This window comes from Hyperolius riggenbachi, chromosome 5 (genome assembly GCF_040937935.1).
Source record: "Hyperolius riggenbachi isolate aHypRig1 chromosome 5, aHypRig1.pri, whole genome shotgun sequence".
Lineage (NCBI taxonomy): Eukaryota > Metazoa > Chordata > Amphibia > Anura > Hyperoliidae > Hyperolius > Hyperolius riggenbachi.
The window spans coordinates 389,674,332-389,689,138 of NC_090650.1; the positions used below are offsets into that span (position 1 = coordinate 389,674,332).

Genomic DNA, 14,807 nt, shown 5'->3' on the forward strand with positions numbered 1-14,807 from the left:
CCCCTGCCTAGACTCCTGTGTTAGAGGCAGAGCCCTTGACCAGTACACTATCCAGCCATTATCCTTAAAGTGCACCAGAGACCTCACACAGTTAAGATTTGGTACTTACCCGGGGCTTCCTCCCACCCCATAAACACCCCATAAACACGTGTGAGTCCCTCGCCGTCCTCCCGCGGTCTGCTGTTCAGCCGTGATCAGTCCCAGTAACTCGCTCAGTTAGATCAGTTAGCGCATGCACAGTAGACCCGGACTGAAGCGACTGAGCTGTTCCAGGGGCTGATCGTGGCTGGACAGCAGACTGCGGGAGGATGACGTAGGACCCAGACGAGCTTATGAGGCTGGAGGAAGCCACGGGTAAGTATCAAATCTTTACTGTGTGAGATCTCTGGTTTCCTATCAGGAATTTTTTTTTATCATTATTTTAACATAATGTAAACCATTAGTCAGGGGAGTTATTTGCTTGGCACTTTGTGGACTTCTACAAATGACTTACATTTTAAGCTGAAGTTCTTTATTCTTTATTAGCAGGATTTAGTCAGGATGATACCAGTTATTGGCTAAATTTAAAAGATTCACGTTCTGTATTTGCAATTTTTCAGCCCAAAGGGAAAGAGAACCGTGCTGGCGGTGGCAAGGTACCCAGAGACTACAGAGAATGGGACAGGTGAGAAATCTGCTTCATAATAACGATGACTGTTGCTACTTATTGTACATTATAGCTCTAGTTCACCTTGGCTATATGGATGCAATTATTAGCACATGCATTTTAAAACATCACACTCTAAAGTAATGAAAACTGGTAGTGGAAAGAAATTGGACACACACTGTTTTGCTGGAGAGGCAGAGATCATCCACAAGGCAAACCTAGGGCCTGGAGAGTCTAGGGGCCTGGTGGATGCTATCCCCCCACCAAATCTTATTTAGAAAAGCCAGGTGATCATCAGCGGTGGGCAAAAACTGCTATCTTGCCTAGTGCCCCATTTCATCTAAATACTTTTCTGGGGAGTGACTAACACCAGATGCAGTGTCTGAACAGCAGGCACACGGGACTGGAGGCCCAATCATATAGACTGAGGGTGAGAGAGCGAAGAACTGGGCAATGGAGGCCGGATAGCCATCAAGCCTTTATTTCCCTCTTGCACCATCTTTCTTTTACCTCACATTGGCAATGTAATGTGAAAGTCGGATGACACAAAAAATTACATTTTTGCTCTAAAATATTAACATTAAACACAGCAAAAAAACAAAAAACAGAAAAATGTAAAATGGACCCCGAGTAGAAAACTAAAATGAAATTCCGTACTTACCTGGGTCTTCCTCCAGCCCCCCCGTAGCCCACAATGTCTTTCGGTGTCCTCCTGGTCCCCTCCATGGTCCCGCTGGTGGCCCCATTAGTGCAGCAACTTCGGCCTGGCCGCGCACCTGGCTCGATCACACGCTCATCGCCGTAATCCTCCTGCTGCACTAATGGGGCCGTCAGCGGGTCCACGGAGGGGACCCAGAGGATGCCGAAGGACCTCGCAGGCTACGGGGGTCTGGAGGAAGAGCCAGGTAAGTGACGATTTTAATTTTAGTCCTCTGCTCAGGGTCCCTTTAAAACATATGGTGTCATTTGAAGGCTTATTTAGATATTTAGAGTTCCCTGAAGCTAATTGATAGCATTGCCTATTTTCAGGTTAAATTTTAGGAGAGAAAGTTATTTGTCTCCCCGGATACAACAGATTTTCTATGTTGTTTAAAGGCCAATTCCGGCAGGCAGTAACCTTGACGGCATGCAGTGTTTGTCACTCAAGCGTTGTCCATTCAAATTGAGTGACAGTACTGTCCCATAGCTCCTTAGCTACGCCACTGTCCTGAAGTATGGAGGAATGAAACACATGGTGAATAATAGTCGTGGGGATCAGAGAACTAGTTGGAGTGTTAATTGGCTGCAAGTTGGCGTAGTGGTTAGCGCTCTCACCTTGGCAGCGCTGGGTCCCCGGTTCAAATCCCAGCCAGGTCAACATCTGCAAGGAGTTTGTATGTTCTCCTCGTGTCTGTGTGGATTTTCCTCCGGGCACTCTGGTTTCCTCCCACATCCCAAAAACATACAGATAAGTTAATTGGTCCCCCCCCCCTAAAGTGGCCCTAGACTACAATACATACACTACACAATATAGACATATGACTAGATTGTGAGCTCCTCCAAGGGACAGTTAGTGACAAGACTATAAATATACTCTGTACAGCGCTGCAGAATATGTCGGCACTATATAAATACTAAATAATAATAATAACAGGCTACTGACAGACCTGTCTGTTTGTAATTATTTCACACCCTGACTCGGTCCCTTGAAAAATAAATGAATCCCAGTGTCATTTTGCCATGTTTTGCCCGTTCATGTAATAATATGAAAATCGTGCTCTGTTTTAGGTTCGATGTTGAAAAGGAGCTGTCTAAGGCTGAGGAGAGCCCCGAGAATAGTGATCAGTCCAAAACAGTCACAAACGCAGCAGCCACAAAGATCAACAAATCAGTGGATACATCAGGTAACCCCAATGGCTTTGTATCCAACCACTGTCACCATAGGGCAGGGGTGGCCAACTTTTTGGGCTAAGAGCCCAAAATTCCTGCTGATTGCTTTTAGACACACTATAATAAACCATTTACCGCATGCAGTTAGCACAGTGCCGGCTGCTAATCGGTGGCTGTTACTGCTGCTGGCACAGTGGCAGCTACTAATCAGTGGCTTTTACTGCTGCTGGCACAGTGGCGGCTGCTAATCAGTGGCTTTTACTGCTGCTGGCTTAGTGTCAGCTGCTAATAAGTGGCTGTTACTGCTGCTGGTATAGTGTCGGGTACTAACCAGTGACTATTACTGCTGCTGGCACAGAGCTGCTGCTAATCAGTGGCTGTTACTGCTGCTGGCACAGTGGCAGCTGCTAATCAGTGGCTGTTACTGCTGCTGGCACAGTGGCAGCTGCTAATCAGTGGCTGTTACTGCTGCTGACACAGCGGCGGCTACTAATCAGTGTCTGTTACTGCTGCTGGCACAGAGCTGCTGCTAATAAGTGGCTGTTACTACTGCTGGTATAGTGTCGGCTACTAATCAGTGGCTGTTACTGCTGCTGGCACAGTGGCAGCTGCTAATCAGTGGCTGTTGCTGCTGCTGGCACCGTGGCAGCTGCTAATCAGTGGCTGTTACTGCTGCTGGCACAGTGGCAGCTACTAATCAGTGGCTGTTACTGGTGCTGGCACAGTGGCAGCTGCTAATCAGTGGCTGTTACTGCTGCTGGCTCAGTGGCGACTACTAATCAGTGTCTGTTACTGCTGCTGGCACAGTGGCGGCTGCTAATCAGTGGCTGTTACTGCTGCTGGCACAGTGGCAGCTACTAATCAGTGGCTGTTACTGCTGCTGGCATAGTGTCAGCTGCTAATAAGTGGCTGTTACTGCTGCTGGTATAGTGTCGGGTACTAATCATTGGCTGTTACTGCTGCTGGCCCCTGCATGCGGCACTGGAGCTATGGCTTGCAGGCCGCATGGAATTAACAACTGTAGTGAGCTTTGGGGGCCACCAGAAATGGCTTGATGGGCCGGACTTTGGACATGCCTGCTTTAGGGACATCATTCTGGCCACACCCAATGCAATCTAACTGAAAACCATTTGTACAATTTTACCAAAGGTTGTGTAGTGTGAGTCAACCAGACAAAATACAAATTGAAAAGATTAGTGGAGGTCCACTTCCTACACAGGTGCTGTTTAAGTTAGCCATACAGTTCCTTGAAAAAATATTCACCCCATTTGGCTTTGTACCTATTTTGTTACTTAAAGCTTCTTAATCTTTTTTTTTTTTTTTTTTTTTTTTTTTTATGTGATGGATCTACACAAAACAGTTTTAGTTTTTGAAGTGAAATGAGAAATATATATATAAAATTAATATATGTATATATAAAAATGAATAAAAAAAACCCATTAAACTAAAAATTGGAATTTGCATATATATGTATTGCCTCTAAAAAGTCCTGGTGCAACCAATTACCTTCAAACGTCACAAAATTAATGAAATGAAGTCCACCTGTGTGCAATCTAAAGGCCGTACACACACCTGACTTAACGACCGCCCCAGCCAATAATTAGGTAGGTGTACTTACACGAGCACTGCTTGTCGTCCCTCTAGTGTCCCCCCTTCCCCTTAGCAGAATTGCGTGTTGTCAGCTCCACAGCTGCCACATGTGTGTGCAGCCTGGCCCAGTGGGCGACAACCATCAAAAGTTTGTACGCCTTTTAAGTGTCACCTAATCTGTCAGTATAAACACACCTTTTCAGAAATGCCCCAAAGGCTTCAACACCACTAAGCAAGAGGCATCACACCATGAAGACCAAGGAGCTCCCCAAGCAAGTCACAGACAAAGTTAGGGTTGGGTTATTTAAAAAATATTAAAATCTTTGAATATTCACCAGAGCACCATCAAATCCATCATCTTCAAATGGAAAGGACATGGTATTACAACAAACCTGCCAAGAGAGGGCCACCAACACTCACAGGCCGGGCGAGGAGGGCATTAAAGTGTACCTGTAGTGAAAAAAAAAGTGTGAGCTAGTCCATTGATTGAACATAACTTCCAGTGTAAAAGACAGAGTTTGTCATGCCAGGGGACTGTCTTAATGCTGCAGTATCGGGGGTGAGGGGGGTGTCTCAAGGTTAATAACTTACCTGCTCGCCTCGCCACTTTTATTAGACAGGTGAAGCTCCGCCCCCTCCAGTGGCAAGATATCTGCTGCTTTTTTTTCCAAAGCTCTGTAGCCACCCTCACCGTTGGTGCCCCGCCCCTGCTTGGCAGCCACCAATTAAGCCGCATCTGTGAGCTGGGGGCGGGCCGTGGCAACGCCGGTGGGGATGGTCAGAGTGTCAGCAGACTTTTGAAAAAGAACACCACAGTATCTTTTCCAAGGGAGAGCGGAGCGTCATCTGTGTAATGAATTCGTTATTACATAACAGGCTCTGCCTTTTACACTGGATGTACTTTTTAACATCGGTTCTCAGTTTTCCTGGTTTTCCTGCACAGAAAATGCGCACTAAAACAGACAAGTCTGCTTGCTGCCTCACATTTCCAAAGCATTGTACAGTCAGGTTGCGGCATGTGTGGCATACGTGAGATGTAGAACACAATTTGTGCTCACTAGTCACTTTCTCTGTATGACTGTCTTTCAGGCCTGAGCTCTGAGCAGAAGAGTATTCTTGCTGAGCGTGAGAAGGAGAAAGGAAATGAAGCCTTCAGGAGTGGAGACTATGAGGAGGCCATAATGTATTACAGTAGGTAAGGAAGAATGAAAGATCTGCTCATAAAATGCAGGGGATACCTTAGTAATGTCTTTGGCTAATATTTACAGAAAGGTTACAGATACAATATTTTGCCCCCGAGGAAATGTGTCCAATAAACATAGCACCACTGCATGTATAGAGTAATCTAATAACTTTATTATTTCACAGTAAGGATAACAGTACAATAATATACAGTATATTTCTTAAGTTAGACAATAATTCTGATTCAAAACTTGCTTTTACTGATGGCTAACATGGTACAATACTCTTCTGCTACTGTCTGCAGTGCAATAATAAAGTCACTTAACAAGTTTAATAATGTTTAATAAATATAGTAGTAAAATAATGGAAGGGCTGTCCTTGTGATGTCCTACACTTACGTGTTGCACATGCTCACCGCACGCTTCATCAGAGCTCGGACGCAGAGCCGGGACAAGGTCCTCCAGCACTCAAGACTGAGACACCAAGTGTGCCTCTCCATCCCCCCCACCCCAGCCGTCACATACTGATTGCTATTAGACTAAGAGAGGCCCCAGGGCCCCCAACACCTTCATCTCTAGTTATCTGGCTTGCAGTCACTGCCATGTATCTCCTTTTCTTATTTCTCTCTGCTTTAAACACAATAGGGGAATGATAGCTGAGTGAGTTGTGCGCCCCCTCCTACACTGCGCCCTGAGGCTGGAGCCTCTCTCTGCCTCGGCCCGGCCCTGCTCGGACGTGTCACCCTATTTCATGTTACCTGCCTGCGTTTTGTCTTTATGCTGTTCCCATCTCCTTAGATAGCACCTTATCGTCACCTGTAGCTTACCTAGGCTTGTTAGCACTATTTATGGTTTACCTTGGAGTTATGTATTTTCCCTTGTTCTTTACACACTCTGAATTTTCATGTACTTTTGCACTTGCACTTTTTTATGATGGCACACTTGGCACATTGATGTTTCAGTACCAGCTTATCTACTACGGCATGGGTCCCCAACCTGGGGGCCGCGGCCCCCTGGGGGTCCTTGGGAAGATTTCTGGGGGGCCGCGGCTTCTCCCTCTCCCCCCGCGGCCGCCGCTCCTGGTACCTTATGAGCGGGCGGCCGCTTCCTTCCTTATATTCCTTCAGCCGCGGCTCTCCTCTGCGCAGCATGTCGTATTACAGCAGCGCTTCCTGCGCGGCTGCTGTAAGGAGCCAAGGGAGCCGGGACAGCGGTTCCCATGGTAACAGTGATGCGTATCGCCGCTACAGGAAGCCGCTACCCCGCCTCCTTCCCTTCCTTACAGCAGCCGTGCAGGAAGCGCTGTTGTAATACGACATGCTGTGAAGAGGAGAGCCGCGGCTGGAGGAATATAAGGAAGGAAGCGGACGCCCGCTCATAAGGTAACAGGAGCGGCGGCCCGTGGGGGGGAGAGGGCACCTCTGCTAGCTACACTGGGCAGCTATACTGGGGTAATTACTGGCTACACTGGGCTAACTGTACTGGGCTAACTGTACTTGCTATACTGGGCTAACTGTACTTGCTATACTGGGCTAACTGTACTTGCTATACTGGGCTAACTGTACATGCTATACTGGGCTAACTGTACATGCTATACTGGGCTAACTGTACATGCTATACTGGGCTAACTGTACTTGCTATACTGGGGTAACTGTACTTGCTATATTGGGGTAACTATACTAACTAACTATACTGAGGCAACTATAGTCCTTATACAGGGGCAACTGTGTTAGCTTCCTATACTGGAGGCAATACCTACTTACCTATATACTACACTCAAAATCAGGGAAAAGAGGGGGGCTGCCACCGCCACTAACCACGCCAACCCCCCCCCCCCCCCATCCCGGGGGGGGGGGGGGGGGGGGGCAGAGAAAAGTTTGGTTGGGATAGTGGGCCCCGGGCTTAAAATGGTTGGGGACCCCTGTACTACGGCATTTTAAATCAATCTAGTGTGAGTACAGCCATTTCTTCTCCTTTTACTTACATTTAATTTCATATGTATATATTGTCATTACACTGATTGTGTTGGTCAGAGACCCAGGTTTCAATCTTAGCGGGGTCCTTATTGGAACCACAAACATTCTATTACTGTAAGATTTGTAACCTATATGTATCATTACAGTACTGTTCAATCATTTAACTACCATAGTTATGCTAGCGGAGGAACATTATTAGACTTTTTAAATGTTTTTATGATTGTTTTGTTATCCTTAAGGGGGACCTGAACTTAGAACTCCTCTCTGCTCTAAAAGATACACAACAGCATAATAACCTTTAAACAGAAAAAAACATTTCTTTGTTACAGCTGATACAAATCCTAAAATACATTTGCACAGTTTCTACTTCCTGATTCATGGAAGCAGACATATTGTTAACAGCCTGTGCTTTCAAATCTGCTTATGGGCCCTTTTCCACCAGCGCGTTTACGCTGGCCGAATCGTAAAGTCGCAAACCGCTAGCGATTTTACAATCGCTACGGGTTTGCTTTTTAACATAGGAATTGCGGTAGGTCATTTCCACTACCGCGATTCTTTTTTGACGGGAACGCGAACGCGCGGCGGAGCGATATTTGCCGCGATTTTGCTATGCAGTGCATAGCATAGCAAAATCGCGGCCGCAAACGTCGGGAAATCGCCGGAATTGCGATTCAGCAATCGCTAGCGTTCAGCGCTAGCGACTGCTAGTGGAAAAGGGCCCTATCTGTCATAGGCAGTCTTGTGACTCAGGGAAGGATCAAATTAGAACTTGTGATTAGTCACAAATGAGGGGGAATTAGACAGGCTAAACTTTCTAAATACATACAGTGTGCATTTCTCTACATTTTCCTTCTGTCCTGTGCAAGAGTTCAGGTCCACTTTAATGTGAAATAATAAAGTGTGATGTCCATTGGAACCCAATAAAGGTGTGATATAGGTACGGTGCCTCTCTCTCTTCTCCTTTGGAATATTGTTACCTCATCCGAGCAGCACGTATCCTACAGCACCAGTGGCTCCAGCCCATCTGCCGCGTCTAGTGCCAAGTCTTCTGTTCTTTATCTTGAATAGAGTGAAATAATAAAGTTATTTGATTATTCTATGCATACAGTGTTGCTATGTTTAATGACCTCATTTCCTGTGAGCAAAATAGTGTTCAAAGTTGTTAGAGGCCACAACGCACTCTGTAGTGGTTTTTGGCGCTGATCATCAGCTGTTTTTTACACTCCAGAAACCAATGTGTTCCTAGATATGTGTAGACACTTTGGAACCTCATGGGAGCAAAAATATCTACTGTATGTAAAAATATAGACACTGCACAAAGAAATGAGTATAGTGCAAGTTCATTTTATTGAAGTGACCGGCTTATTAAAGTGACCTGAGCAGCATATTGTTACTTTTTAGAAAACAAACCTCCTTATTAGGGAGGTTCATAATGGTGTTTGCTGTTGGGGGCTTCTGTCTGTCTGTTCCTCTTTCCCTTTCTGGCTCTATATTCTCCCTTTCTGTCTCGATTTCCCTCTCCTTTTCTGGCTCTCTCTTCTCCCTTTCTGTCTCTCTCGTCTCCCTTTCTGTCTCTATTTCTCTCTCCCAGTGTTCTCCCCAGAAATTTTTTCCAGCCGGGTGGCATGAAAAAGTAGCCGGGTGGCAAAAAAAGTAGCCAGGTGGGGCGTGATAACAGAATGCAGGCCGGCGCTTCTCTGCATACACAGCAGAGGGTAAGATGAGCCGAAGACAGCCGGGTGGTCACCAAAACTAGCCGGGTGGAGCACCCGGTTAAAAGAGCCTGGGGAGAACACTGCTCTCCCTTTCTGTCTCTCTCTTCTCCCTTTATGAAGGGCTGGTTCTCTCATGAAGCAAAGTGAAACATTTGCATCAGGCGCAGAGATTTCAGGGGAAGCATTTTTGTACTGTGTACCTTCCTGAGGAGAAATGGGGTGGCTGAGGGTGAGCGGTTTGTTTGCCACAGACTCACAGCCACCCAGTGTGCTTTTGTGTTGAGCTGCAGCATGTCATGTGAGAACATTAAATGAAGCAGAGTAAATTGGTGCTGTGCGATCATTCCGAATTAGAAGGGGGGTACATCCTCACAAGTTTGCTTCAGGCAGCAAAAAGTCTAGAACCCAGCCCTGCCTTTCTGTCTCTATTTCTCTCTCCCTTTCTGGCTCTCTCTTCTCCCTTTCTGTCTCTATTTCTCTCTCCCTTTCTGGCTCTCTCTTCTCCCTTTCTGTCTCTATTTCTCTCTCCCTTTCTGGCTCTCGCTTCTCTCTTTCTTTCTGTATTTTTCCCTTGTTTTCTGTCTCTCTCTTCTACCTTTCTGTCTCTACTTCTCGCTCCCTCTCTGTCTCTTTCTTCTCTCTTTCTGTTTGTATTTTTCGCTTGTTTTATGTCTCTCTCATCTCCCTTTCCGTCCCTATTTCTCTCTCCATTTCTGTCTCTATTTCTCCCTCCCTTTGTGTCTCCCTCTTTTCCCTTTCTGTCTCTATTTCTCCCACCATTTCTGTTTTTCTCTCCCCTCCCCCCATCTCTCCCCCCCCCCCTTCCTTTTCTGTGTCTCTCTTTTCCCTTTCTGTCTCTTTCTCCCTCTATAGCACTCAGAGTTGTTAAAAGTTTTCCCTCTGGTAAAGTTCAAAGCATGCAAAAAATTTAAAAGATGAGAATTGAAAGTGTTACTCTTATTAACTCCCTGGTTTAGCAAAACTTCTTGGCATTCTCCTTTAATATGGTTCTGTTTCAGGAGCATTTCTATAGTGCCCTCTGCGGGGGCCTATAACAACAGAGCGCAGGCTGAGATTAAGCTGAAGAACTGGCACAATGCCATGAATGACTGCAAACACGTCCTGCGTTTAGAGCCCGGCAATATGAAAGGTGAGATCGCCTCTGGAAATGATTTCACTTTTACACAGAAATGGAAAAACTGCAATGTATGGAAATTGCTGAAGAACAGTAGTAATTAAAAAGCTCCCACATTTTCTACATATGCATATTTGTTTTTCTAAGATATATATTTTTTAGATGTTCTGTTTTTGCTGTTTTCTGTGTTTATTTAATTTTCTAGCATTGCTGATGGGTTTTGGTTTTCTGTATTTGTCACTATATGCAATTCACTTTTTCTCCCACGTTTTCTCCTCAGAGATAATTTTCCATCTTCTGTTTAAAGTGAATGGGAACCGCATTTAAAAAAAATGAGACAGATACTTACCCAAGAAGAGGGAAGGCTCTGGGTCCTATAGAACCTTCCGGCTCCTCTCCTGGTACCCTCGTTCCAGTGCTGGCTCGGCCGGTGGCAGTATTTTACTAATTTAGTCAAATACTGCTTTACCCGGCCGAAGGAGGCTTCAGAAGTCTTCAGGGAGCCCGAGTGCTCCTGAAGAAGGGCGGCCATGGAATGGGCCTGCGCAAGCACGCTCTCTTGCACGCTCACGCCTGTGCAGTGTGGAGCCGCACGTCTTCGGGAGGACACGGCTCCCGAAGACTTCCAAATACCCTTTCGGTGGGGGATTGAAACGGGGGGGGGGAGGGAGCCAGCACACGATAGAGGGCACCGAGAGAGGAGACAGAAGGCTCTATACAACCCAGAGCCTTCCCTCTCCTTAGGTAAGTATTTGCTTCATTTTTTTAAAAATGTGGTTTCCATTCACTTTCAAATAACTTTTTTTAGCACTCAATTTAAAAAGTTGTGAAACGTAGGTGAGAAAGTACTATCAAAATTATTCTGAGTATTTTCTTGCTTACTGGTGGCTTGAAGAGAACCCGAGGTGGGATTTACTTATGCTAGTGGGGCACAGAGGCTGGTTGTGCACACTAACACCAGCCTCTGTTGCCCGATGGTGTGCCTCCAAGACCCCCCTGCGCGCCGCTATACCCCCCACAGTGCTGGCGACACGCAGCGTGTCGCCAGCACAATGTTTACCTCTCGCCTGTCTGTTAGCGCCGCTCCCCCGCCTCCTCCGTATCGGTGCTACCCGCCCGCGTCCCTTCCCTCCAATCAGCGGGAGGGAAGGGACGCGGGCGGGTAGCGCCGATACGGAGGAGGCGGGGGAGCGGTGCTAACGGACAGGCGAGAGGTAAACATTGTGCTGGCGACACGCTGCGTGTCGCCAGCACTGTGGGGGATATAGCGGCGCGCGGGGGGTCTTGGAGGCACAGCATGGGGCAACAGAGGCTGGTTTTAGTGTGCACAACCAGCCTCTGTGCCCCACTAGCATAAGTAAATCCCACATCGGGTTCTCTTTAAAAGGTATTTTATTGCTAAGGTGTGAAAAGATCACCTACAGAAAACTTAGGAGAAAAAGTGAATTGCGTATGGGGCTCTGAGTGCATTGAGTGTATAATCAGTTCACCTAATAGTGACAGTTGCCAGACACTAGAGGGAGCAACAGGGCCAGATTTAAACAATGAATGGTCCAAACTTTTCTTGAGACTCTGTTTTTTTTTAAGGACAACTGCAGCAAGAAGGAAATGGAGGCTGCCATATTTATTTCCTTTTAAACAATACCAGTTGTTGCATGGCTGTCCAGCTAATCTATTTGGCTGCAGAAGTGTCTGAATAATACCAGAAACAAGCATGCAGCTAATCTTATCAGATCTGACAATAATGTCAGAAACACCTGATCTGCTGCATGCTTGTTCAGGATCTCTCTCTCGCTTCTGTTGTCCTTTACACAATTGTGACTAGTTACATCGAGAATCCCACTAAAGTATCTGTAAAATGTGGTTACCGATATATTTTGGTTCTGCTCTGAAGAACATGCCCCTGTTTGTTATCTGGGGGACATGTTGCTGTCTATATGTTATCTGCAGGACTTGTTGCTGCCTATATGTTATCTTGGGGACATGTTGCTGCATATATGTGATCTAGGGGGCATGCTGCTGCCTATATGTTATCTGGAGGACATGCTACTGCTTATATGTTATCTGGGGGACATGCTGCTGCCTATATGTTATCTGGGGGACATGCTACTGCTTATATGTTATGTGGGGGGCATGCTGCTGCCTATATGTTATCTGGGGGACATGCTACTGCTTATATGTTATTTGGGGGACATGCTACTGCCTATATGTTATCTGGGGGACATGCTACTGCTTATATGTTATTTGGGGGACATGCTGCTGCTTATATATTATCTAGGGGACTTGCTGCTGCCTATACAGTGACGTAGTGGTTAGTGCTCTTGCCTTGCATCACTGGGTCCCCGGTTCGAATCCCAGCCAGGTCAATATCTGCAAGGAGGTTGTATGTTCTCCCTTTGTCTGCGTGGGGTTCCTCCGGGTCCTCCGGTTTCCTCCTACATCCGAAAAAAATACAGATAAGTTAATTGGCTTCCCCCTAAAATTGGCCCTAGACTATGATACCTACACTACATGATACATATATATGACTATGGTAGGGATTAGATTTTGAGCCCCTCTGAGGGACAGTTAGGTGCGAATATAATCTGTACAGTGCTGTGTAAGATGTCAGCGCTATATAAATACTAAATAATAATAATAGATGGGCTTGATTTATGTTAATGTTCTTTAGTGTGCGCTATGCACGCCGTACATAGCAGCACTCGTTGCCATGTAAGGAGAGTGCCTTCCTTAGTTATGCGGATTGCTTCCCTCAATGCGTGGAACATTAACTGCGGGTGGCCCTGCTCGAGTGAAGTATCGCTAACTCAATACTTCACTCGTGGCCGCTACTGTGTTAATTTACATATGGCCGCTACTGTGTTAATTTACATTCTTATGTAAATTAATACAGTAGTGGCCACGAGCGAAGTATTGCGGTAGCGATAACTCACTCGAGCAGTGCCACCTGCAGTTAATGTTCCGTGTGTTGCTAAGGAAGCAATGCTCGAAACTAAGGAAGGCACACTCCTTACGTGGCAGCGAGCGCTGCTATGTAACGCGTGCATAGCGTGCACTACAGAACATTAAGCTGCCTATATGTTATCTGGGGGACATGCTGCTGCCTATATGTTATCTGGGGGACATGCTACAGCCTATATGTTATCTGGGGGACATGCTACAGCCTATATGTTATTTGGGGGACATGCTGGTGCCTATATGTTATCTAGGGGACTTGCTGCTGCCTATATGTTATCTGGGAGACATGCGGCTGACTATATGTTATCTGGGGGACATGCTGCTGCCTATATGTTATCTGGGGGACATGTTGTTGCCTATATGTTATCTGGGGACATGTTGCTGCATATTTGTTAACTGGGGGACATGCTGCTGCCTATATGTTATTTGGGGGACATGTTGTTGTCTATATGTTATCTGGGGGACATGTTGCTGCATATTTGTTAACTGGGGGACATGCTGCTGCCTATATGTTATCTGGGGGACATGCTGCTGTCTATATGTTATCTGGGGGACTTGCTGCTGCCTATATGTTATTTGGGGGACATGCTGCTGCCTATATGTTGTCTGGGGGACATGGTGCTGCCTATATGTTAACTGGGGGCCATGCTGTTGCCTATATGTTATCAGGGGGACATGCTGCTGCCTATCAGCTATCTGGGGGACATGTTGCTGCCTAAATGTTATCTGGAGGACATGCTGCTGCCTATATGCTATTTGTGGATCATGCGCTACAGCATATATATATCTGACACATGATCAGTTGTGTTTTTTCATCATATTTGTAGACAGTCTTTTTTTCCTACCACAATGACCATGTATTCATTTTACCTCTCCAGCACACTTGCGACGGGCCACAGTCAATAAAAATCTCAAACATTACCAAGCTGCTGTTGATGATCTGAAGACTGTCTTACATCATGAGCCAGATAATCCTATAGCTCAGGTAACGGATTATCTCAGTACCTGTTGAAATGGAAGTATTGTTTGCTAGATGTTAGCTGATCATGGGTGATCTTCCGTATAATAGATGCTTCCATACCCTTTACAGGCTGGTGTCAGAGTCTGCATATACTGGTCAGGTGAACACTGAGCAATTATGACATTCTTTTGAAAGGAAAATACGGTATGCAGTTTCACCTGGATTTTTTTTTCTGTATGAATTTTGCAAGACATTGCACCACTAATCCAAGTGACTTTCTAAAAAAAAAAAATTAGATAGAGGAACTACAAAGTATTTATTTGTATAGATTGTTTAGAGATTTTCTTTAGGAACCAAAAAGCCTAGCCTAAAATGACAAATGTGCATTAGCATAAGGGTAGGTGTGAAAAGCTGTCTCCATACTCAGTTATGGATCGTTCACATGAGGTGTTGGATAAAGCTAAGTTGTGTGACTGTGAGGCAGGGATGTGACAAATGGGGGCGGGGCCAGCACAACATAGGTGTGTACAGTAGCCAGGGGTTGGCTGCCTCTGAACATTGCATGAGAGAAGTTCAGGAAGAATCAAGGCTGTCATACAGCCCAAAACTCCAGCACTGCAGAGTGAATAGAGCCATTCCGCTGAATTCATTCTGATGTAATGTATTTTTGGTGGCTACTCACTGAGCTTCAGGAAAAGCTGGTGGATGCCTCTTTTTAACCTGTTTCACATAATTCTTATTTACAAGATTCGTTAGATTTGAGATCGGAAAAATTC

General features: G+C 45.8%; 1 protein-coding gene across 1 annotated transcript in view; it reads left to right on the top strand.

Moving 5' to 3' along the window:
• The window catches only part of SPAG1 (sperm associated antigen 1), a 180,594-nt gene that overhangs the window by 7,892 nt on the left and 157,895 nt on the right, over nt 1-14,807 (top strand). Inside the window, exons 5-9 of the mRNA XM_068237728.1 lie at nt 600-664; nt 2,414-2,529; nt 5,195-5,300; nt 9,997-10,127; nt 13,949-14,055. Of these exons, the coding sequence (XP_068093829.1) occupies nt 600-664; nt 2,414-2,529; nt 5,195-5,300; nt 9,997-10,127; nt 13,949-14,055 (525 nt within the window). The remainder of the gene's footprint in view (nt 1-599; nt 665-2,413; nt 2,530-5,194; nt 5,301-9,996; nt 10,128-13,948; nt 14,056-14,807) is intronic.